This window comes from Palaemon carinicauda, chromosome 15 (genome assembly GCF_036898095.1).
Source record: "Palaemon carinicauda isolate YSFRI2023 chromosome 15, ASM3689809v2, whole genome shotgun sequence".
NCBI lineage: Eukaryota > Metazoa > Arthropoda > Malacostraca > Decapoda > Palaemonidae > Palaemon > Palaemon carinicauda.
In genome coordinates, this window is record NC_090739.1 from 126,838,378 (window position 1) to 126,863,725 (window position 25,348).

Genomic DNA, 25,348 nt, shown 5'->3' on the forward strand with positions numbered 1-25,348 from the left:
AAACCCCCCAACCTTAGCTCACAAGGATGGTAAGATTGCAGACACTAATGGCACTAACGATTTTGAGCGGGAAGATACCCTAACCCACAGGAAACATAATTTTGCCTTAGTCACAGCTATTTGTACAGATGAAATGGCAAGAAACTTGGGTCATCTGGGATACATACTGATATAACCTAAAATGGCGGGTCCCCACATGACTAGGGGAGATTCTCCTACTTACACCACGCGAACTAACTTGATCAATAGCCCCATGAATCGTGCAAATCTTTATCACTTAAGGCAAATATATTTCCTCATATGACTTGCACAGCTACTGTGTAGTTCTACTCGAGGATGGTCACTATCATAATAGCGGAAGTTTTTTATGAGTCATGCTTAACCATTTATATATATATATATATATATATATATATATATATATATATTTATATATATATATATATATATATATATATATATATATATATATATATATATATATATATATATATATATATATATATATATGCTGCTTCCTCCGATGCCTTAGATGACCGCGGGGGTAGCAGCAGTAAGGGATTCAGCATTATGAAGCTTCATCTGTGGTGGATAATGTGGTAGGGTGGGCTGTGGCACCCTTGCAGTACCAGCTGAACTCGGTTGAGTCCCTTGTTAGGCTGGGAGGAACGTAGAGAGTAGAGGTCCCCTTTTTTGTTTTGTTTTATTTGTTGATGTCGGCTACCCCCCAAAATTGGGGGAACTGTCTTGGTGTATATATATATATATATATATATATATATATATATATATATATATATATATATATATATATATATATATATATATATATATATATATATATATATATATATATATATATATTCTTAAGTAAAAAATAATTTGGTAAACAGGACTACTCTAGGTTAAATTCTGTAAGGGGATAATGTGATATAGGTTGAGTTCTGAGGGTGTATGAATAATGACAACCAAGCCTCACTACTCCCTGATTTTCAAAGCTATCGCAAGTTTGTATTAATTGAAAACCGGGGTAAGGACTCTTCGTCCTATGTTGCGTTAAGGAGTAACGTGAGGTTCCTTACAGATTTTTACAGACGTTTTCCTGGAAGAGGCCCTAGGGGGCCTGTGGCTCCAGTATGGTAGCCAGGACACTATGTGGGTGGCGGTGGCACGTGGTGTTTATCTGAGCTTTATAATTGAATTTTTGATCCTGTGTTTTCCAAAATTTATCAAGTCTTGACTCAAACTGTGTCACTGTCTCTGAGTGTACCACCTCGTCCGGCAAATTGTCAATGTTAATAATGGGGTATTATTATGGTTAAGGGCAGGAAAAACTATTATTAAATAAAAATTATTACAGTGGTAGGATATTTGTCTGTTAATCGAGAAAATTGAGAAATACACCAAAGTAATATTTTCAAATCGAGAAGTATAAACAAATTGAAACAAACGCCTGCTTACAGAATGACAATTGCGAGATGGAGCAGAGGTACAAAGCTGGAATATATTTCGTTAAAAAGTTTGACATTTTTTACATATGCTGAGGCTTACGAACACCTGTTATCTTACATTTTATTAAAATGAAATGAAAAAGACTATTAAGGTCTGTTGCTAAACCCTGAAAATTAATATGCATGCATAATATTGGCCCTTGCGCTTTCCCGCAACAATGGGTGTCTTAAAGAAACAATGGGGATATCATTAAACGTAACAAAAATTGAAATTTTAATGATAAAAACATTAAATTATTAACATTTAGCAGAAAAAAATAATATTCATGGTTCTTTGTCAACTTTCAATGTTACATGATTGCACCAAAATTTCTAGATATATGCCCTTGCGCTTTTCTGCAACAATGGGTGTATTAAAGAAGTAATAGGAATATCATTAAACGTAACAAGATTTGAAATTTTATTTATATAAACGTAAATTTATTACAATTTGGCAGAAAAAAAAATGTACATGATTCTATATCAACTTACAATGTTACAAGACTGCGCCAAAATTTCTGGACAGCGCAAGTTTTCTATTATAGACAATAGATGTCGTTGGTGCAGATGTAAACAAAAGACTTTGACAACAAAGTGACTCACCTGATCGCTATAGTGAAAATCCGTATATTCTTAATTCCCAAACCTCTTCGTGCATATTTCCTATGGATGGACATGTGAATATAGATCGTGAAGAACGAGTGACTTCGTTGGAGGATGGAGCTCCTAAGGGAAGGAAGAAAAGAAAGTCTCAAAATCCAGAAGGAAGTCAGGCTTCACGTCTGCCCACCAATCCTATTGGCATTAATCCTGAAGCAGAGGTAAATTGTGACGTGGTAATTTATTTACATTTTAGTTATTAACTTTATTCAGAGATAAACTAATTTTTATGTTCATATACGTCCTACAAATATGCTTCCGGTAGGCTAGCCCTAAATCGAGTTTTCCATATAAATTTTAGTTATGGACGGAAAAATTATAGAATAGTGCAATAAACGGTATGTAGAAAATAAGACTGCTTTTCAATGTATATTGTGATGTTTTGAACGTTTTTGATAATGATTGCTGATGGAAATTCATAGTTTTATAATTATGATAGGTCAGTTCAGTTGCTGGGCGGAGGGATTTTCCTTTTAGTTATTAACTTCATTTAGAGGTAAACTTATTTTTTCATGTTCATATACTTCCTCCAGATATGCTTCCGGTAGGCTAGCATGAAATCCGAACAGGCAAAATCACGGTAATAGTATAGAACACCACGCTCTCCATTTACTCCAATATAATGTAATCCTGCAGTTCTCACCTTCTTGCACAGTAATTAGGGGGTTATTTAAATTCTGGGAAAGCAATAATTAGCAAGATATGTTGAAGAGGGGGGAAGGGGTTTTAAAAAGAAAATAGCTCGGTTTCCTCACTAAATGACTTGGAACTTGCATGTCAACATCGTCAACCAAACAGAATTCGTGATGCCAGCGTACATAAACAGAAGTTCGTGAGGCCAGCGTACATTTGATTTACTGTATATTCAAAATATACTTAATTAAAAATGGATTAATTACTCAAAAGTGTCCTTAAAATATGCAATTTACAAATAGTGACACTTTTGAGTAATCACAATTCTTGATTAAGTATATTTTGAATATACAGTATATCAAATGTACGCTGGCATCACGAACTTCTGTTTATGTACGCTGGCATCACGATCTGTTTAGTTGACTATGTTGACGTCAGTTCCATGTCGTTTAGTGAGGAAACAGAGCTATTTTCTTTTTATAATCCCTTCTCCCCTCTTCAACATATCTTGCTAATTATTGCTTTCCCAGAATTTAAATAACCCCCTAATTACTGTGAAAGAAGGTGATAACTGCAGGATTACATTATATTGGAGTAAATGGAGAGCGTGGTGTTCTATACTATTACCAAAATCACTTGCCATGCAAACGTTAATTAAGGGTGGTAAAATTATAGACCAGTGCAATAAACGGTGTGTAGGAAACTAGTCTGTTTTTCAATGTATATTGTGATGTTTTGAACGTTTTTGATAATGATTGCTGATGGAAATTCATAGTTTTTTAATTATGATGGGGTTGGTTCAGTTCAGTTGCTGGGCTTAGGGATTTGCCTTTTAGTTATTTACATTTTAGTTATTAACTTATATTTTTTTATGTTCATATACTCCCAAATATGCTTCCGGTAGGCAAGCACGAAATCCGAACAGGCAAAATCACTTGCCATGCAAACATTAGTTATGGATGATATAATTATAGAACAGTGCAATAAATGGTTTGTAGAAAATAAGACTGCTTTTCAGTGTATACTGTGATGTTTTGAACGTTTTTAATGATGATTGCCGATGGAAATTCATAGTGTTTTAATTATGATGGGTCAGTTCAGTTTAGTTGCTGGGCGGAGGGATTTGCCTTTCCATTGCACCTCATTAGTTTTCATCTTTAATCTAGTGCTTTTATTTTCTTCTCCCTTTTTTTCCACATCTGATGTGTATATTTTCTTTATTTCCATTCTTTCTTCCTTAAATAAAACATTTCCTATTATCTTCTTTTTTCCCTCTTCATATGGTTGCTGTAATTCTTTTATTTTTCTTCTCTCTTCTCTGTGGTCTTGACAGGAAAGTAAGAAATGGGCGAGGTCTTCTATCTCTGCTCCACATAGCTTACATTCTACATTTCTTTCTATATCATGACTTTCAAAACCACCATTTTCTTTTATCTCTGCCTTCCATTTGTACCTAGTAATTTTATACAATAGCTCCACCAGCAAGGTATCAAATTTAAGTATTTTCACTAGAAAGAGTGAAGTCCAAGGTTTCGTTCGGTATATAGGCCTAAATCTAAGCGGCGCTAGGTCAAGAAGTGGTTTGAAAATCAAAATTGGATTTGACCCACCTGGAAAAAATGAAGTCCTTCGGCTTCATAACACTCTCAAATTCATCTTCAGACTGAGCTCTCGTTTGTTCGTTTGTACATTAAAATCAGATTATGTCATTATTACAACATCGATTCTATGCTACATAGCAAGACGTCGCCCAAACGTCATAGTTTTTAACCAATGATGATTATCCACATTCTAATAAGGACTAGCATTTTAACAAAACTAAAATCACGTGACTTTAATACCCAGTCAGGTGACAGTTTTACTTGGAAATAGAACACTTTTCACACAATTTCCACTGCTAATTTTTCAGTCTTTTGAGAGCTATGGAGGTGTGTGAACCTTCAACTTGTGGTGCGGTTTCTCATTTACCATCCAATTTGACATCAATTTCTGTGGATTTTCTCCCAAGTTCTTGTCTCAATTGTTATTTAAATTATAAATATTTTTTTTTCAATATTAAACTTACCCGATAATCATGTAGCTGTCAACTCCGTTGCCCGACAGAATTCTATGGAGGGATACGCCAGCTATCACAATACTAGAAGGGGGTGTACTTACCAGCGCCACCTGTGGCCAGGTACTCAAGTACTTCTTGTTGACACCTCCTCAATTATTCCTCTGTCGTGCTTCCGGCAAGACGTTCTGGGATACGCTTATGATATTCGAGTATTTTCACGGCTAATTGGTGAAGTATTCTCTCAGATTTCGGCTGTCGCTTTACTGGAAACCTTCTTATATTAGCTAGATAGCTTTTATATAGTCCTGATTAACGGTTAACGATCTTTTGCTTGATTTTGGAAACCCCTTTGGCTAACTCTTTGGATTCAAGATGTCTGACATTTCGCAAGCCCCCTCCCATAGACGATGTAGGTCTTGCAATAGGCGTATTCCGAAGGCCTCGGTAGATCCTCACACCGCTTGTTCTGACTGTAGGGACAGGCCCTGTCAGTTAGAAAATCGATGTGAGGAATGCGCCGGACTTTCGGAACTGGAATTTGTCCGTCTTTTGAAATATTCAACTTAGTTAGAGAGAGGTAGAGTTAGGAGGAGTTCTTCTCACTCTTCACTTTTTTCCTCACCTCATGATCCCCTACCTTTTCCTACCCCTGTAGTGGCTACCCCCGAACCTACTGTTTGCCCTCCGCCTGATATGTCTGTTGTTTTGCGTGCTATTCAGGCCTTAGGCGATAAAGTAGAGTCAGTGGTAAGTGATCATAAGTCTCTGATGGCCGAAGTCAAGGAACTTAAGGTCAAGAGTGCAGTGGGTGGAATTAGTGCCAGTGCTGTGACGAGTGCTAGTGTCAGTGCAGTGCCAAGTGCTAGTGTCAGTGCCAGTGTGGTGCGTGAGGATACTTCTGTGCGAGCCAGTCGTCCTCCCAGTCCGGGACCTCTTGCAAGCTCCCAAGCCCAGGGGAGAAGCAATGTCGAAGGGCATAAGGGTTCGGCAGGCCTTGTTAGGCGCACAGAAGTATCCTCGGTGGTTGCGGGCGTGTCTTCCAAAGACCGTCACTCCCACCTGCAGACGATTGAGCCCGTCTTTTTCTCGTCCGCTGATCAACTGTCAGGGAAGAAACGTTGGTCTCAGGTCTCGAGACCACTTAAACGCAGAGTCCAGTCCGCGAGTGCTCAGCCAGGTTGCAGTCATTGGCTCAGCTCTGACTCGCCGCAGTCATCTGTCGACTGCACTCCGCCCAAGAGGAGTAAGGTTCTGCCACAACAGAGCTCGACTGTTAAGGCTTTACCTCAGCCTACTGTAGTTTCTGCCGACCCCAAGTGGACTCTTCTTCAGTCCATGCAAGCACAGCTTTCGGACTTGATGCGTGAGTGTCGGGCTGAGAGTGTTGCGCCTCCGCCTCCGCCTACACTCCCTCCGCCTGCGCTCGCTCCGCCTGCGCTCGCTCCGCCTGATCGCAGTACCACCTGCCAGGCGTACGATGTTGAGCCTTGTTCTGAGTTTGCTGTTCCCAGTGGTGTTCAGCCTCCGCCTTCTTTAAGGCAACCTTTACAATGGGATCAGGAGGATTATACCTCTCTTCCTCCGCCTCCACTTGCTGCTCCACCAGTGGTGCAACACTCGGTTGAGGTACAACAACCTCTCCCGTCCATGAGTCAGTCTCCTCAGCTCTCGCTGCAGCGAGCTCAACCCTCCACAAGGCAAGCACCACTACACCTTAGCCTTGCACCTCAGGAGCCTCAGCTTGCGAGACATTTACCTTGTTCTGCGCAGCCTCTACCTCATCGCGCTCCGCTCACACCACAGGAACAGGAACTTGCTACTCCGCTTCCGCCAACAGCTCAGCAAGCGCAACCCTTGGGTTCAACCAGGAGTCAGCCTCCTCCACCCATGCGCCTTCCTTCTGCTTCGTCTTTTATTCAGCCTTTGCAGTCTGAGCCTCAGGTTTTCCCTCAACAGTTACTTGAAGAGGAAACCACTAATATTGTTCCTACTCGTTCTGACTCTGCTGTTCAGCATTCTTGTCCGATCTCTTCGCTACACTCTGGTGATGAGGCGTCTGATGATGAGGAGGCACACCTGGATCCCTCGTCAGACGTGGATGAATCCAAGCCTTCTCCACAGTCTATTGACTTTCGTAAGGTCTTGGCTCTGCTTAGGGAGGTTTACCCAGACCATTTTGTCTCTGCTATTCCCCGCTCTCCGCCATCCGAGTTTTCGCTGGGCATACAACAAGCTAAGTCAACCTATACTAAGCTAGTCCTAGCAAGGTCCTCTAAGAGAGCGTTAAGGATCTTAGGGGAGTGGCTGCAGACTAAGCAACACCTTGGCAAAACTTCTTTCATGTTCCCTCCGACTAAGCTCACTTCGAAAGCGAGCGTTTGGTATGCCACAGGAGAAGCACCAGGCTTGGGAGTACCTGCCTCTGCCCAGGCTGACTTCTCAAGTCTGGTAGACTCGCCTCGGAGAACTGCAATGAGGCGCTCTAAGGTTTGCTGGACCTTCTCAGACCTTGATCACTTACTGAAGGGAGTATTTAGAGCATTTGAGATGTTCAACTTTCTAGACTGGTGCCTGGGGGCCCTCAGCAAGAAGACCTCTCCTGCGGACAAGGATTCTGCCATGCTATTAATGTCCTGCATGGATAAGGCCATTAGGGATGGATCTGGTGAGCTTGCGTCGATGTTTGTATCAGGGGTTTTGAAGAAAAGGGAACAGCTGTGTACCTTCCTTTCCTCCAGCATTACACCTTGTCAAAGGTCACAACTCCTTTTTGCTCCGCTCTCGAAGTTCCTCTTCCCCGAAGAGCTGGTTAAGGACTTGTCTGCTGCCCTGATACAAAAGGACACACACGATCTTGTAGCCTCATCGGCCCGTAAGTCTAAGGTTGCTACCTCAGTCCCCAAGACTTATCGCTCCCCAGTGGCTGATACCCCTGCTACGAGGTTCATACCGCCCTTTCGTGGTAGAGCCCCCAGCCGAGGAAGCTCCCGTCCAGACTCTTACAGGAGCAAGTCTAGGAAAGGCTCCAAGACATTTAAAGGAAAAAACTGACTCTCCGCATCTCCAGACAGCAGTAGGAGCCAGACTCAAGATCTTCTGGCGAGCCTGGGAGAAGAGAGGTGCAGACGCCCAGTCTGTCAGTTGGCTGAGGGACGGTTACAGGATTCCATTCTGCCTCAAACCACCTCTGACCACATCTCCCATCAACCTCTCTCCCAACTACAAAGAAGAGGACAAGAGGCTAGCATTGCACCAGGAGGTGTCACTACTTGTGCAGAAGAAGGCAGTGGTTATAGTCCGGGACCATCAATCCCCGGGCTTCTACAACCGTCTCTTTCTTGTGGCCAAGAAGACAGGAGGTTGGAGACCGGTGCTGGACGTCAGCGCGCTCAACGCGTATGTCACCAAGCAGACGTTCACGATGGAGACGACGAAGTCGGTCCTAGCAGCGGTCAGACAGGAGGACTGGATGGTCTCGTTGGACTTGAAAGATGCCTACTTTCACGTTCCTATTCATCCAGACTCCCAACCTTTCCTGAGATTCGTTTTTGGAAAGGTTGTCTACCAATTCCAAGCCCTGTGTTTTGGCCTAAGCACAGCTCCTATGGTGTTCACTCATCTGATGAGGAATATAGCAAAATTCCTACACTTATCGGACATCAGAGCCTCCCTCTACTTAGACGACTGGCTGTTGAGAGCCTCCACGAGTCGTCGCTGTCTGGAGAATCTCAACTGGACTTTGGACTTAATCAGACAACTGGGTCTGTTAGTCAACATAGAAAAGTCTCAGCTCATTCCCTCCCAATCCATTGTGTACCTGGGAATGGAGATTCGGAGTCAGGATTTTCGGGCTTTTCCATCGGCCCCCAGGATAAGCCAAGCCCTAGAATGCATCATGAGCATGCTGAAGAGGAGCAGTTGCTCGGTGAGACAGTGGATGAGTCTCACAGGGACCCTTTCATCACTGGCCCTGTTCGTCGAGCTAGGGAGACTCCACCTCCGCCCTCTTCAATTCCATCTTGCAGCTCATTGGGACAAGGGTTCGACTCTCGAAGCAGTCTCTATCCCAATCACCCAAGAGATGAAGACCACTCTCCTGTGGTGGAAGAACAATCTCCTTCTCAGGGAGGGCCTATCGTTGGCTATTCAGACCCCCAATCTTCATCTCTTCTCAGATGCATCGGACTCGGGCTGGGGTGCGACCTTGAACGGACGGGAATGCTCGGGAACGTGGAACGAGGAACAGGGATTGCTCCACATCAACTGCAAGGAGCTACTAGCAGTTCATTTAGCCCTGCTGAACTTCAAGTCCCTCCTGCTAGGCAAAGTGGTGGAGGTGAACTCAGACAACACCACAGCCTTGGCTTACATCTCCAAGCAAGGAGGGACCCATTCGAGGAGCCTATTCGAGATCGCAAGGGACCTCCTCATTTGGTCAAGAGGTCTAAACCTCACTCTGGTCACGAGGTTCATTCAGGGCAATATGAACGTCTCAGCAGATCGCCTAAGCAGAAGGAATCAGGTCATTCCCACGGAATGGACCCTCCACAAGAGTGTGTGCAACAGACTTTGGACCTTGTGGGGTCAACCTACCATAGATCTGTTTGCCACCTCCATAACCAAGAGACTTCCGCTGTACTGTTCCCCTGTTCCAGACCCTGCAGCAGTTCATGTGGATGCTTTTCTACTGAACTGGTCCCATCTCGACCTTTACGCATTCCCACCGTTCAAGATAATAAACAAAGTTCTGCAGAAATTCATCTCGCACGAAGGGACACGGCTGACGCTGGTTGCTCCCCTTTGGCCTGCAAGAGAATGGTTCACAGAGGTACTTCAATGGCTAGTCGACATCCCCAGGACTCTACCTCTAAGAGTGGACCTTCTACGTCAACCTCACGTAGACAGGTTGCACCCAAACCTCCACGCTCTTCGGCTGACTGCCTTCAGACTGTCGAAAGATTCGCTAGAGCTAGAGGCTTTTCGAAGGAGGCAGCCAGTGCGATTGCCAGAGCAAGAAGAGTTTCCACTCGTAGAGTCTACCAATCTAAGTGGGAAGTCTTCCGAAGCTGGTGTAGAGTCAATTCAATATCCTCTACCAATACCTCTGTGACCCAAATAGCTGACTTCCTTCTACATCTTAGGAATGAGAGATCCCTTTCAGCCCCTACGATTAAAGGGTATAGGAGTATGTTGGCTTCAGTTCTCCGCCACAGAGGTTTGGACCTTTCTTGCAACAAGGACCTTCAAGACATTCTTAAGTCTTTTGAGACGTCTAAAGAGCGTCGTCTATCCACTCCAGGCTGGAACCTAGACGTAGTCTTAAGGTTCCTTATGTCATCTAGGTTCGAACCTCTCCAGTCAGCTTCCTTCAAGGACCTTACCCTCAAGACTCTTTTTCTCGTCTGCCTTGCAACAGCTAAGAGAGTCAGTGAGGTTCATGCCTTCAGCAAGAACATTGGTTTCACGACCGAATCTGCAACATGTTCTTTTCAGCTCGGATTCCTAGCAAAGAACGAACTTCCTTCACGTCCTTGGCCTAGATCGTTTGATATACCTAGCCTCTCCAACATGGTAGGTAACGAACTAGAGAGAGTTCTTTGCCCTGTCAGAGCTCTCAAATATTATCTTAAGAGGTCTAAACCTATTCGAGGACAGTCAGAAGCCTTATGGTGTGCCATCAAGAAACCTTCGAGGCCCATGTCCAAGAACGGGGTTTCGTATTATATAAGGCTTCTGATTAGAGAAGCCCATTCTCACTTAAAGGAGGAAGACCTTGCATTGCTGAAGGTAAGGACCCACGAAGTAAGAGCCGTAGCTACTTCGATGGCCTTTAATAAAAACCGTTCTCTGCAGAGCATAATGGATGCAACCTATTGGAGGAGCAAGTCAGTGTTTGCATCATTTTATCTTAAAGATGTCCAGTCTCTTTACGAGAACTGCTACACCCTGGGACCATTCGTAGCAGCGAGTGCAGTAGTAGGTGAGGGCTCAGCCACTACATTCCCTTAATCCCATAACCTTTTTTAACCTTTCTCTTGAATGCTTTTATTGTTGTTTTTATGGTTGTTACGGTAGGCTAAGAAGCCTTCCGCATCCTTTTGATTTGGCGGGTGGTCTATTCATTCTTGAGAAGCGCCTGGGTTAGAGGTTTTGTAGAGGTCCTTTAGTAGGGGTTGCAACCCTATATACTTTAGCACCTTTGGGTTGATTCAGCCTCCAAGAGGAACGCTGCGCTCAGTAAGGAAGACGAACTTAAAAAAGAGGCAGAGTAACGGTTCAATTCGACTTCCTTACCAGGTACTTATTATTTCATTGTTATTTGAGATAACTGTTATATGAAATATGGGATACTTAGCTATCCTTTAATCTTGTACACTGGTTTTCACCCACCTCCCTGGGTGTGAATCAGCTACATGATTATCGGGTAAGTTTAATATTGAAAAATGTTATTTTTATTAATAAAATAAATTTTTGAATATACTTACCCGATAATCATGATTTAATCGACCCTCCCTTCCTCCCCATAGAGAACCAGTGGACCGAGGAATAATTGAGGAGGTGTCAACAAGAAGTACTTGAGTACCTGGCCACAGGTGGCGCTGGTAAGTACACCCCCTTCTAGTATTGTGATAGCTGGCGTATCCCTTCATAGAATTCTGTCGGGCAACGGAGTTGACAGCTACATGATTATCGGGTAAGTATATTCAAAAATTTATTTTATTAATAAAAATAACATTTTTATGAATACTGTAGTACTTACCTGGCAGTTATATATAGCTGAGTCCTCCAACTGCGGCAGAATTTAATCGAAAATCGCGGCAACTGCCTTGTGGTGGTTGTGTGGTTAGATGGTTAACAACCCTTACAGGGTGGTACTTGGAATCATTCCCGTTTTCTGTTCCTCAGATTATCTCTGCCGGCCGGATCGATAACATCGTTGGTCCGCCATTTAGAGTTTTTTCGGATCGCCTTTTTGGACTTCGTTTTTGGTGAAGTACACTGTGTTGGGATTTGGCAATCGTGTTTGTTTTTTGTCTTTTTTCCTTTCTTATCATGAGTGAAAAAATTCATTATCGTATTTGTGCGAATGATATTTGCAAGGCGAGGTTGCCGAAAGTGTCGGTTGACCCTCGCACTATCTGTATGGGTTGCCGGGGGTTTGAATGTGCTTTAGATAATAAGTGCAAGGAATGCGAGGTTTTAAGTGATGATAATTGGTTAGCTATGAAGCGCTATGTGCGCAAACTTGAGATTGATAGAGTTAGAAGAGCTAAATCAAAGTCAAAGTCTGCTAGTGAGCCTAGCTTAGATTTATCTATTGACCCTTTGCTTGTAACCTCTTTGGAAGTTATTCCTTCCCCGAATGTAGTAACTCCTGCCCCTTCTACAGGATCTGTGCCTACGGATGACCCTGGGTATGCTAAATTAGCTGCTGAATTAGAGGCCATTAAAGCACAATTGGAGGCCTTTAAAGGTAAGGGTGTAAGTGAAATTAGTGCTTGTGAAAGTGCAGTGGAGGTGGCGACTGATCGAATCTGTCATACCCCTAGGTCTAGACCTCTACCAAGCTCCCAGGACCAAGGGAGAAGGTACGTCGAAAGCCGAAAGGGGGTGAGAGGTGCTTATCCTCGGTCAGTCGTCGCTTCAGACAGTCTTGTTGCGATCTCCCAGGCTGCTCTTGACCGCCGTAGGAAAGGCGTGTCGGATACGTTTGTGTCTTCGCCTGATCGTTCTCCCAGACGTAATTGGCGTTACGAATCAAGGCCAATGAAGAGAGGGTGGACCGGGATATGCAGTCTCGCTCTCCCTCTCCCGGTTTGAGTAGCCGAGATCCTGATCCTTCGGAAGACGATTTCGAAACAGAGAGTCCTTAGCCCAGTTAATCCTGCTAGACTCCCTACTTCTTCTGCCAGCGCTCCCAGTCAAGCCGTACGACAACTGACGTCTTCGGCACCGCGAGAGCCAGCGGAGGTTGCTAAAGCTTTCGTGGTTGTTATGCAGGAACAACTTTCATCGTTAGTTCAAGCTTTCAGCCACCCTTCTCAGTCCGTCAGACGTAAGGACGTCTCTTTGCCTGTTAAGAGATCTTCTTCTAAGAGAGATCTTAGTATCTCTCCCAAGAAACCTCTGTGCACTTCGTCGGCCGTACGACAACGCACACCCTCTTCATCGTCACGCTGCCAGGAATTTCCTTACCCCCTCTCCCGGCGCCAGGACGATACTGTCTCGTTCTCGGCGCCGTGACGATTCCGTTTCTCTTTCGAAACGCCAGGACATTACTGCCTCATTTCTTAGGAAACAGGACGAATGCAGTCTGCATTTTCAAGGCGAAGGCAGCCTGCATCTTCAGGACGATTCCGTTTCTCGTCATCGTGACGATACTGCTTCTCGTCATCGTGACGATACCGCTTCTCGTCATCGTGACGATACCGCTTCTCGTCATCGTGACGATACTGCTTCTCGCCGACTGGATGTTAGCGGCGCTCGGCGCCAGGATTCAAACAGCTCTCGGTGCCAGACTGCTGGCAGCCCAACTCTTCAGGATGTTATCCTTGAGTAAGACCTCGAAGATATTTCAAAAGAGGAAGAAAAACCTGCCGACTCTTCTAGTGATTATAAGGTTCTTTCTCGCTCTCTTTTGGAACTTTATGGGGAGGAATTTCAACCTTCGGCCCCTTGTTCTCCTCAGTCTCAATTTACCAGGAAGAAAGCTACTAAGTCTTCGGCCTTCATCAAAATGAAACTTTCAATTTCGGCCAGGAAAGCTCTCGCTAAGGTGGATGATTGGATGAAGGAACGGAGACAAGCTGTCAAGACCACCTTTTCTTTTCCACCGTCTCGGCTCGCTTCCAAGGCCGGTATGTGGTATGAGACAGGGGAACAACCTTTGGGGTTAGGAGTGCCTGCCTCCTCCCAAGGTGACTTCTCGGCTCTTGTGGACTCGGCAAGAAGGCATGCTTTAAACTCTGCCAAGGTGATGTGGTCCATGTCGGAGCTTGATCACCTCGTCAAGGGAATTTTCAGGGTTTTCGAGGTTTTCAGCTTCCTGGACTGGTCTCTCGGGACTCTGGCCAGGAAGTCTGAACTCCTGGAGGACACGAAGGACCTGACGAGTATCATGTCCTGCATGGACAAAGCTCTAAGGGATGGAGCTAATGAATTGGCTTCCCTTTTCTCAGCAGGGGTCTTAAAGAAGAGGGCCCTTTTGTGCTCCTTCACCTCTAGATTTGTGACTGTTGCCCAGAAGTCGGAGCTGCTTTACGCCCCTTTTTCACGTCATCTTTTTCCTGAAGCTCTGGTCAGAGATATCTCCCTTTCTCTGGCTCAGAAGGCTACTCAGGACCTTTTGTCTCGGTCGGCTAGAAAGACCTTACCTGTAGCTCCTGCTCCTCTGAAGAAGGAAGAGAAGAATTTTCAACAGCCCTTTCGGGGCAGGATCTCCTCAAGGACCAACAGGGGTGCGTTTAGGCCCCGGTCCAAAAAATGAGATGGAAGTCCTCCAGACACCAGTAGGGGCAAGACTGTCTCGTTTTTGGCAGTCTTGGAAAAGGAGAAGGGCAGACACCTGGTCCCTCTCAGTCGTCAAAGAAGGTTACAAGATCCCCTTTTTAAAGAAACCACCTCTCTCAGACACTCCCCTAGCCTTAGTGGCTCAGTACACCGACGCGGGGAAACGAGAGGCTCTTCTGGAGCTAGTCGACCAGATGTTGGTCAAGGGAGCAATAGAGCCGGTTCAAGACCTCGCCTCCCCAGGCTTTTACAATCGCCAGTTTCTGGTTCCCAAGAACTCGGGTTGATGGAGACCAGTCCTAGATGTCAGCTCTCTGAACGCCTTCGTGGAGAAAACAAAGTTCTCCATGGAGACGACTCAGTCAGTGCTGGCTGCAGTTCGTCCAGGAGACTGGATGGTTTCTCTCGACCTGCAGGACGCTTATTTTCACGTCCCCATTCATCCGTCTTTGAGGAGATATCTGAGGTTTGTGTTCCAGGGCAAGTGCTTCCAATTCAGGCACTTTGGTTCGGTCTCAGCACAGCTCCCCAAGTTTTCACCAGACTAATGGCGAATGTGGCAGGCTGGTTACACCAGGAGGGGATAAGGGTCTCCTTCTATCTAGACGACTGGCTGATCTGGTCACAGTCGAAAGAGAAATGTCTGGAGGACCTAATGAAGACTTATACGATGACTCAGGACCTGGGACTCATCGTCAACTGGGGGAAGTCTCGGACCGAGCCGAATCAGACTATTCTCTATTTGGGGATAGTTCTGAATTCAGTTCTTTTTCAGGCTTCTCCCTCCCAGGAGAGGCAGACCAGGTGCCTGGACAAAGTCAAAGACTTTTTGAGGAAGCAGGAATGCTCAGCGAAGGAGTGGATGAGTCTGCTGGGAACTCTATCCTCCCTGGAGCAGTTTGTCCCGTTGGGGAGACTGCACCTAAGGCCTCTGGAACACTTCCTCGCAAAGGTTTGGAACAGAAAGATCCAGGAGGACACTTTTTCTTTTCCCATTCCGACAAAGATCAAGGATCTTTTGATGTGGTGGCTGGACCCAGCTCTGTTGGGAAAAGGGATCTCCTTGTTCAAGAAGAACCCCGACCTAGTGTTATTCTCAGACACGTCCGAGTCAGGCTGGGGAGCAACACTAGGGAACAAAGAGGTCTCAGGTATTTGGGAAGGGAGTCAGATCAGTTGGCATATCAACAGTAAGGAATTGATGGCCATTTTGTTAGGGCTCAAGGCCTTCAAAACCTCGGTGTCAGGAAAGACTGTGGAGATCAATTCCGACCACACCACAGCTCTCGCGTACATAAGGAGGCAAGGAGGAACTCACTCCCTCTCTCTGTTGTCAACTGCGAGAGAGCTTCTCCTTTGGGCGAACGAGAACGAGACCCAGCTGTTGACAAGGTTTGTTCAAGGGCAGAGAAACATCAGGGCAGACATGCTCAGCAGGAGGGGACAAGTCCTTCCCCAAGAGTGGACTCTCAACCCGCATGTCTGTCGGAGCCTCTGGAAGTTGTGGGGCAGACCTGTAATAGACCTTTTCGCCTCCGGTCTAAACAAGAGGATCCCCAACTACTGCTCCCTAGTCCCGGACGAGGAAGCTGTTGCAGTGGACGCCTTCTTGATGGATTGGACGGGGCTGGACATGTATGCCTTTCCCCCGTTCAAGATCATCAATCGGGTTGTCAGGAAATTCGCTCTCCTCGATTCGGGACGAATGATCCTAGTGGCTCCATTCTGGCCTGCGAGGGAATGGTTCACCGAATTGGTAGGCATGGTGATGGACGTTCCAAGAAGACTCCCGGCAAGTCCAGATCTTCTCAGACAACCCCACTTCGAGAGATTTCACCAAAACCCCCTCGCTCTCAATCTGACTGCCTTCAGACTGTCGAGAAGCTCGTTAGATCTCGAGGCTTTTCGGCACAAGCGGCGAAAGCTATTGCCAGGGCAAGGAGGATCTCTTCACAAAGAGTCTACCAGTCAAAGTGGGAGACCTTTAGAGCTTGGTGCAGGAGGCGCAAGGTTTCCTCGTCCTCTACCTCTCTAAGCCAGATTGCAGACTTTCTTTTGTACCTCAGGCAGGATGCTAAGCTGGCTGTATCTACCATTAAAGGATACAGGAGTATGCTCTCAACCGTCTTTAGGCATAGAGGCTTAGAGTTATCTCAGAATAAGGACTTGCAGGACCTCATTAGGTCTTTTGAGACAACGAAGCAGGTGCACTTAAGACCCCCTTCTTGGAACCTGGATGTGGTGTTTAAGTTTTTGTGCTCCAGGAAGGTTGAGCCTATCTCGCAAGCTTCTCTGCGAGATGTGACTAAGAAAACCCTCTTCCTTTTGACTCTAGCGACTGCCAGGAGGATCAGCGAGGTCCAGGCAATCGAGAAGCGTGTAGGCTTCACCCTAAATGGAGCGGTTTGTGCCTTGAGGTTCGACTTTCTCGCCAAGAATGAGAACCCTTCGAAACCCTGGCCCAGGACTTTTGAAGTCCCTAACCTCACGAATCTAGTGGGTCAGGAACAGGAAAGCCTCCTCTGCCCGGTTAGGGCTCTCAAGGCTTATTTGGCCCACACTAAGAGCGTGAGGGGTGCTTCCAACTCCTTATGGTGTTCGGTGAAGGATCCTCAAAAACCCCTGTCAAAGAACGCTTTGTCCTTTTTCCTGAGGGAAACTATTAGGGAAGCCCACCTCTTTTGTGAGGAAGAAAACTTCGCCCTGTTAAAAGTACGGGCTCACAAAGTAAGGGCCATTGCTGCTTCGCTGGCATACCGGAAAAATATGTCAGTTAGGCAGATCATGGACGCAACGTTCTGGAGGAGCAACTCTGTCTTCGCTTCTCATTACCTCAGAGAGGTAAGAGTGGACTATGACAAGTGTTATACCTTGGGCCCATACGTAGCTGCGGCTTCTGTATTAGGCAAAGGAGTTACTACCCCCACTCAACCTTAGTTTATGTACTTGTATATGGGTTTGTGTTTTTTATGGTTGTCTGAGGTCCTCGTCTTGTGGTACGGTTCCCTCAGTCCAGATAGATAGTTTATATCTATTTCTGCAAGGTTAGGTGGTTAGCTTTAGTAAGGTTGCAGGTTTTTATTATATGGGAAGGTAGTTTTCTGAAGTCTAGTCAAGTTGTTGGTCCTACCCCTTTGACAGACTCGATTGAGTTGTTTGCAGCGTAGCAGGTCTATTCCTGGCTGAACACTCCTAAGGGAAAGCGACTCTGACTCTAGAGGCAGTTACCTTTGAAGTCAGCTACCTTAGCAGGTAAGGAATCAAGGTGTTTGTTCTCCTACAACTCTTTTGTTGTTTCCCCAACTATGTTTTTCTGTCTGTTTCCCTCCTCCAAATGTGTGAATCAGCTATATATATATATATATATATATATATATATATATATATATATATATATATATATATATATATATATATATATAACTGCCAGGTAAGTACTATTCATAAAAATGGAGTTTTTATGATAAAACAAAGTTTTATGAATACTTACCTGGCAGTTATATACAGTGAACCCTCGTTTATCGCGGTAGATAGGTTCCAGTCGCGGCCGCGATAGGTGAAAATCCGCGAAGTAGTGACACTATATTTACCTATTTATTCAACATGTATATTCAGACTTTTAAAACCTTCCCTTGTACGTAGTACTGTTAACAAACTACCCTTTAATGTACAGAACACTTAATGCATGTACTACAGTACCCTAAACTAAAACAGGCACAAATATTAAAGGTGATTTTATATCATGCATTTCCTAAACATGCTAAAAAGCACGATAAAAAATGGCAACCAATGTTTTGTTTACATTTATCTCTGATCATAATGTCGAAACAAACTGGAGGTAGAGCTTTGCTTATTACCCAGACATATTTCCCATACTATTTCCCTTAGATACTATATATATATATATATATATATATATATATATATATATATATATATATATATATATATATATATATATATATATATATATATATATATATATATATATATATATATTTATATGTATACACATATACATACCTACATATATACATAAATACATGCATACATATATATATATATATATATATTATTGTATATATATGGGTTATGGAAAAAATCCGCGAAGTGGTGAATCCGCGATGGTCGAACCGCGAAGTAGCGAGGGTTCACTGCATATATTTTAAAGCCCACCCACCTCCCCTCAGGAGACAGGTCGGGCAAAGATAATCTGAGGAACAGAAAACGGGAATGATTCCAAGTACCACCCTGTAAGGGTTGTTAACCATCTAACCACACAACCACCACAAGGCGGTTGCCGCGATTTTCGATTAAATTCTGCCGCAGTCGGAGACTCAGCTATATATATATAACTGCCAGGTAAGTATTCATAAAACTTTGTTTTATCATAAAAACTCCATGTTGCATTATTGTGGTAACATCAATAGAATAATAAAGTGCTGCCAAGATTACGGTGTTATTAAAAGTGAAAGTGACACTATTTGCCCCACCTGTGGTTCTAAGTGCCGACTTGATATTAACAAATAAGCATTTCGGTGTGACAGAATCTATGTGTAATAGAAGGACAAGAAAGTGAAAAAAAAGTTGTAGTTTTTATGTATACTGTATATCCATTTGTAAGGGAACTTGGTATGAAAAGTCTTTAGATATAGAATCTAATTTGTTATTTTTATATAATTATATTGGTGTTGAATTTAGTTATAAATTTGGTGCAAATGATTTAAGAATTTCTCATAAAACAATAAATGATTGATGCTCATTCATTTGTGAGGTTATTGTGCGTTGGGTAGTGAGTCGGAAAGGTGCAGCTCACCTTTACCCTCCAACCTAAGTAAGTACACAAAGGGCTTTAGGCTGTCGTATACTGAATAAGGCTGTGTAAGGGGGGTTGCAGGGGGAACCCCCTCCCCTGCTAGGTAAGGATATGGCTACTAGGTTAGGTTAGGTAGTTTGTTTAGGTTAGCTGGTGGCATAGTTTATTGCTAATTCTGACACGAGTATAAACCCTTGTTCTTTAAATAGGAGTATGACTTCAGCGAATCTGGAGTACCGCTGTTAAAACTTTTAACGATGCATCACCTACCACGTAGGTTGTCAACAGTTGATAGCGGGAAAGGAACCCCCCCCCCCCCCACCGGCTCACACGCTACGATTCCACTTTGATTTCAGCAGTTTGTGGAGACAGACTTCTGTCCTCACTGGTTGGACATTGGAAAAGAATCCAACTTTACTCTTTTTCTCTATTCCTGATTGACGCTTTGGCATCTTTGGGATGCTCAGGATCTTGATTATTGCAGGGGCACAGGTATCATGTTCCCTTTAAAATACAATAGTTTACCCATTTTAATTCAGTACTAGTAGACAATATGTACAGTATTGCATATAAAAATTCCTTACCTTTATTTCCATTTTTCATTATGCTTCACTGTCCACTTTCAGTTCTATTCTATATTCTTGGATGTGCTCCCTACAGAAATCTCCCTTATGCTTTCCAGACATGATGCACAGCAAAAGAAGGCCCAAAAATATTTAAAAAAAAGAGTAGCACCAAAATCCCGAGTATATCGTAAACAAAGATAGCAAACTAATGCTAAAGTGGCGCGTAATGCACTACACAGCCAAGCGACAGCGTTAGCTACTCTCCACATTGCAAGTAGTTTGTCATATGAACGAACCAAACATCGTAACTTGAAATTGAGCTACAATTATTTTTTTCAAGTACTGTATGAGAACCAGTTCGTGATGGCGAATTGTAACTCATGACTATCGTAACCACGAAGACATACTAAAGATTTTTAAGTAGGAAAAATGGTTAAGTTTCGTGTTATACCAGTCTCTATTTGTTCCTGTACAAATACAAACTATCAGCCTTTAATAGGGGTAAGACTTCAGCAAAGTTGAAATGGCCATGTTTTTCCTCTAATTTTTTCTGTGGTTTAAGATTGCCTAAACATTGTTTAAGAGTTATTTGAAGAGTATCAGTGCAGTTTGGAAGTTGCGCAAAGCGGGGTCGAATAGATATAAATCTTGGTATTGAAGTTACCTGTAGTTTATTTTAAAATAGAAGCATGGTTTGTGTGCATTAGGTTTATCATACAATTGCAATACTCTGTGGAATTTTATCATTACAAGATTGGCGATCTAACATTATAGCTGTGGCATGGTGGGTAACAGCTTTTCAATATCATCATTGTGGGTTACTCTATGAAATAACCTGTATTTCCATAATGCTTTGGAGACAACTGAAACTTAACCATTTTTTTTTTCTGCCATTGTAGCATGTAGAAGATCTTGAACAGGAAGCTGCAGGCCCCATCCCAGCTGATAATCATAGGGAGACTGAACCCCAGGGACCAGTTCGACGTCTCCCAAGAAGGAGTGGAGCAGAAAGTGGAGGCGCTGGAGGAGGGCGAGATGGAAGAGATGGACCTAATCCTAGAGATCGAAGGGAGCAAGTGCCTGTAAGTAATTAAATTATGGTATGTTTTAGGCATTAAACTTGTTTTCCAGAGAAAACACATGAAAAATCTATTCCATTCGTATGTGAACTGTTTAATCATGGATGAACTTCATACGCAAAGAATTTCCATAATGTTAACAGCTTCATACACATACGTAGAACACCCATCTCTAGGATGTTAAAGTCTCGTATGCATGCTTATTCCTTTGAAACATTCCCCTTAATCAAATATACCTTACACATCCTGGTCAACCCCTCTAATTGCATTTCCACAACCCTACTGCAGTATCTTACGTACATTTCCATTAACTCCATGTATCTGTCTATTCTCCGACCTCATAATTTCCTCCATAAAGTCTCAACAGTAAATTCAAATAGCATTATCAACCTTAAAATAATCATCAAAATAGACTGGTCTAATGATGGAATGTAAATAAAAGCATAGAGTTGGAGTGAAAGAATAAAATGGGAAACTATCTCAAAAGAAATGGCTTAAGATTACCCAAAGTTCTTCAGAGAAGATTACCACTTAGTAGACTCAAGTAGTATGTTTGTATAGATTACTGTCTGATAATATATTTGATGATAAATTCTGTGAAAGTAGAGACCCATTTTTAGGAATAATTGTTATGCTGACATAATATAGTGTCACATAATTCTTTTTCTTTTTATATATCTGAAAGTTTGTTTCCTGAAGATTTTAAAACTGTCTGAAAAAATAAAGTTGTGAAAATTACATTTTTTCGATCAAGGACCTCCATTTCTTGGACTTTTTTCAGAATGGTCGGCCAAATGGCAATCTTGAGTGGGAGGAAGAAGAAGAGGAAGAACTCAAGTATGGAGCACAACATGTCATCAAGTTATTCATCCCAGTTTCACTCTGCATGCTTGTGGTTGTTGCCACTGTGTCTTCAGTTACATTTTATACGGAAAAAGGAATATATTTGTAAGTGTTTCTAATTTGAATTTCTCTTTTGATGTCAGGTATATCTCTCTCTCTCTCTCTCTCTCTCTCTCTCTCTCTCTCTCTCTCTCTCTCTCTCTCTCTCTCTCTCTCTCTCTCTCTCTCTCACTAAGTTAATTGTCTTGTTAGTCTGTTTCCTATTAAGAGTCTGTGCTCTTTTTCTATAACGATTATGATCGCAGTATTATTGGTATACAGTAATATGATTAAGAATCAGTTTACCAAAATAATAGTCTCTCCTTTATAAATCTCTTGCAACTATCAAAAATTGTTTATTTTAAAATAGAAACTGAAATTGGAACTTGGTTTAGTTGAAGAAGTTAGGCAAGAAGAATGTAGGGAGAGATTAAAGAGAAGTGGGGAAAAGTTAATAGGCATAGAGGAAGGAATCTAGGGAGAAATAGTAGATGTAAAGAATCTTTAGTACTTTAAAAGTAGTTGTAAAGAATCTCAAGTACTGTAAAAGTAGTTGTAAAGAATTTTTAGTACTGCACCTTGTACTGTATGTCTTTGCAGTACTGTACAGGTAACAAAATTCACACAAGCATTGATACAGACATGAATATTACCATCTTCTATCTTTAGGGGTTACTTGTCAAATCTATATTATCCCTTTTACCCCCAAAGGACGTACTGGTACGTTTCACAAATCTCATCCCTTTACCCCCATGGACGTACCGGTACGTCCTTGCAAAAAAATGCTATAAAATTTTTTTTTTTCATATTTTTAATAATTTTTTTGAGAAAATTCAGGCATTTTCCAAGAGAATGAGACCAACCTGACCTCTCTATGACAAAAATTAAGGCTGTTAGAGCAATTTAAAAAATATATACTGCAAAATGTGCTGGGGAAAAAATAACCCCTTGGGGGGTTAAGGGTTGGAAATTTCCAAAGAGCCTGGGGGTAAAAGGGTTATTGGATATTTGGTTGCCAATTTCTAGATAACTGTTTGAACAGTCCTAAAAATAAATTCTCTTTACACAATACAAAATCGGATGTAGTTTTCTTATGTGGTTACTTCAGATGACTGTGTGATTTCAACCATGCTATATTGCTTTTCTTATATCTGAAAAATTATGGCAAACTTCATCTTGGAAATATAGGTTGGGTCCTGTTCGGCAGTTGAAACTACCAAATTAACTTTTTCAGTATTTCATCAGTTACAGAATGGTATGTAAATACCAAGACTTGGTCTAATTATATTCGATAAACTAACTTAGCTGAAAATTGCATTTCAGACTGTATACACCTTTTCACGAAGAATCGTCTAACGTCTCGGACAAAGTACATGATGCGGCCCTCAATGCTCTTATTCTTTTGGGCGTTGTGGTTGGGTTGACGGTGATACTCATTATCCTCTACAAGCAACGTTGCTATAAGGTAAGAATTATTATTTCTTGTAGAAATGATATTGCTTGTTATTATCTATTGTAAGCATCACATTATTCATTGGTAAAAAGTAGACATGCCCATCTTGTAGTTGTTCATGACAATGGCTCTCACCCTTGTGAAAATTAACATGCGAGATGCTAGCAACCGACGTTTTCTTTGATCCTCAAGCTTGGTTAGATTTTAACCCTAATTGGGATTTAGTCTATCTACCTATTTACCAAGGCACTTCTCCCAATTTCTGTTGGTAGCCGACATAAAAAAAAAAAATGGAACAAAAGGGGACTTTCCTCTCTTCGCTCTTCTTAGCGTGACGAGTATTTTTAGAATATCCCAAGTCACTGTTGATGTCTTGAAGTGTTTGTATTTATTTCTTTACTATCCTCTAGAATTGTTTTATCTATATTTTGTTGTTTTGTTTTGAGTGTTATGTAAGAGACCTTTGGATATTCAGTGTTCAAATATATTGAGGTTCTTTGCATCGGTAGACGTAGGAAGGGATGAAAATGATGATATTTTGTTGAAAACTAGGTAAAATCCATTACAATACTAAGTGTGGCATTGGATTTTAATTGTCTCAATAAATTATCATTATACATATTCGTGAATGACAGTCCCTCTTTAACATTTGCTGGGTTTGGGTAACAGCTATATGAATGGTTGTTGAAAATCCACAAATATTGATGCACCTTTAAACCCTATTTTTCAATATTAAACTTAGCCGGTGATTATATAAGCTGCAACTCTGTTGCTCGACAGAAAACTCTACGTTCAAAATACGCCAGCGATCGCTATGCAGGTAGGGGGTGTACATCAACAGCGCCATCTGTCGAGCAGGTACTCAGTACTCAATGTAAACACAGAACCAATTTTCTCTCTGTCGGGCTACCGGCAAGACCTACTAATTCGCTGTTACTAACTGGATTTGTTTTCACAACTATTTGGTGAAGTACACTATTCTAGTTTTGAGCTTTCGCTATGCAGGTGTTTTATCTTCATCTCAAAACTTGAACTCGTTTTGGATAGATTTAATTATGGTGACAAAGAGAGTATGGACTCTCTTTCACTTTTAAATGGCCGACCCTTCCCTTAGACGGAAGTGTGTTTAGGTTTTTAGTAATTTTGCTTAACACGTTATAGATCTATATATTTTATATCTCTCCGCCTTTATTAGGCCTCTTCGATTAACTTTCCATTTATTATAAACATATAAAAATAAATTTTTATGTTTTGTTTATATGCGACCTTTCCTGATAGTAGGCGGTCCTAACTTGGAACCGAAGTTAATCAACGTTGAGCCCGTTATATCGTGTTTAGCCTTTAAAGAATTTAAAACTTTTTAAATTTAATGTTTTATGAAAGAATTTCTTTGATAGTCTTCGTACTGTTTTCAAAGATGAACTAACGTTTAGTTTTTTAGACTACGCAGTTGTTGACGTTCAGGACGTTCAACATGCGCTCCATCGTTACGATAGAGAGAGAGTGTATCACGGTTTCACTTTGCAGTAAGAGTAAATCGATTCTGACGTTTTGTTCATTCTTTCTTAGCTTAAATGTTTTAAATTCTAAATTAAAGGAACTTTTTATTTGGAAAACCTTTCAGTTTTTTCCTTTAGTCAAATAACATGTTTTTTGACGATATATAATTGGGCTCTTCTCTTAGGTGCGAAATCAAGAGAGAAAGAGAGAGAGAGATAGAGACGGAGGGAGAGAGAGGAGAGAAAACGTTCCGTTCAAGCGGGTAACGTTGTTCTCGTGTTACTCTCGTCCCTAGTCGCTGTACGGGGAAGAAGGTAAAACGTTTCTAGGGTTTTATTCTTGTCCCCAGGCTATGTGCGGTGAGAGATTGTAAACGTAGTTTATTTGAACTAGTGTTTAGTCTCTTTCCCAGCCACTGAATTTTTTATCTTTATATATGTTTTCTGTTTTTTGCTAGTATTAATGAGCTGCATTATACGACTGATTTCGCAATTACTACCTTTTAATGAAGGGTAGAATTGCGTGTTTCAGGTAGAAATCAGTAAAAGTTTCGATTTCAGTGAAATAAGTGCAAAACAGAAAATCGAAGTGATAAAGTGATATGCGCAAAGTGTTACAGTGTTGCGTCCGAGGGTTCGTCTGTTCGTGCCTGTCGTTCACCTAGTCCGGGACCTCTTACAAGCTCCCAAGCCCAGGGGAGAAG

At 42.4% G+C, this 25,348-nt stretch overlaps 1 protein-coding gene across 1 annotated transcript in view; it reads left to right on the top strand.

The window, feature by feature from the left end:
* The first annotated feature begins 2,036 nt into the window (after positions 1-2,036).
* Positions 2,037-25,348, top strand: part of Psn (presenilin) — a 55,388-nt gene continuing 32,076 nt past the window's right edge. The window contains exons 1-4 of the mRNA XM_068388630.1: positions 2,037-2,311; positions 20,631-20,813; positions 21,592-21,758; positions 23,016-23,157. Coding sequence (XP_068244731.1) covers positions 2,156-2,311; positions 20,631-20,813; positions 21,592-21,758; positions 23,016-23,157 — 648 coding nt within the window. The 5' untranslated portion in view covers positions 2,037-2,155. The remainder of the gene's footprint in view (positions 2,312-20,630; positions 20,814-21,591; positions 21,759-23,015; positions 23,158-25,348) is intronic.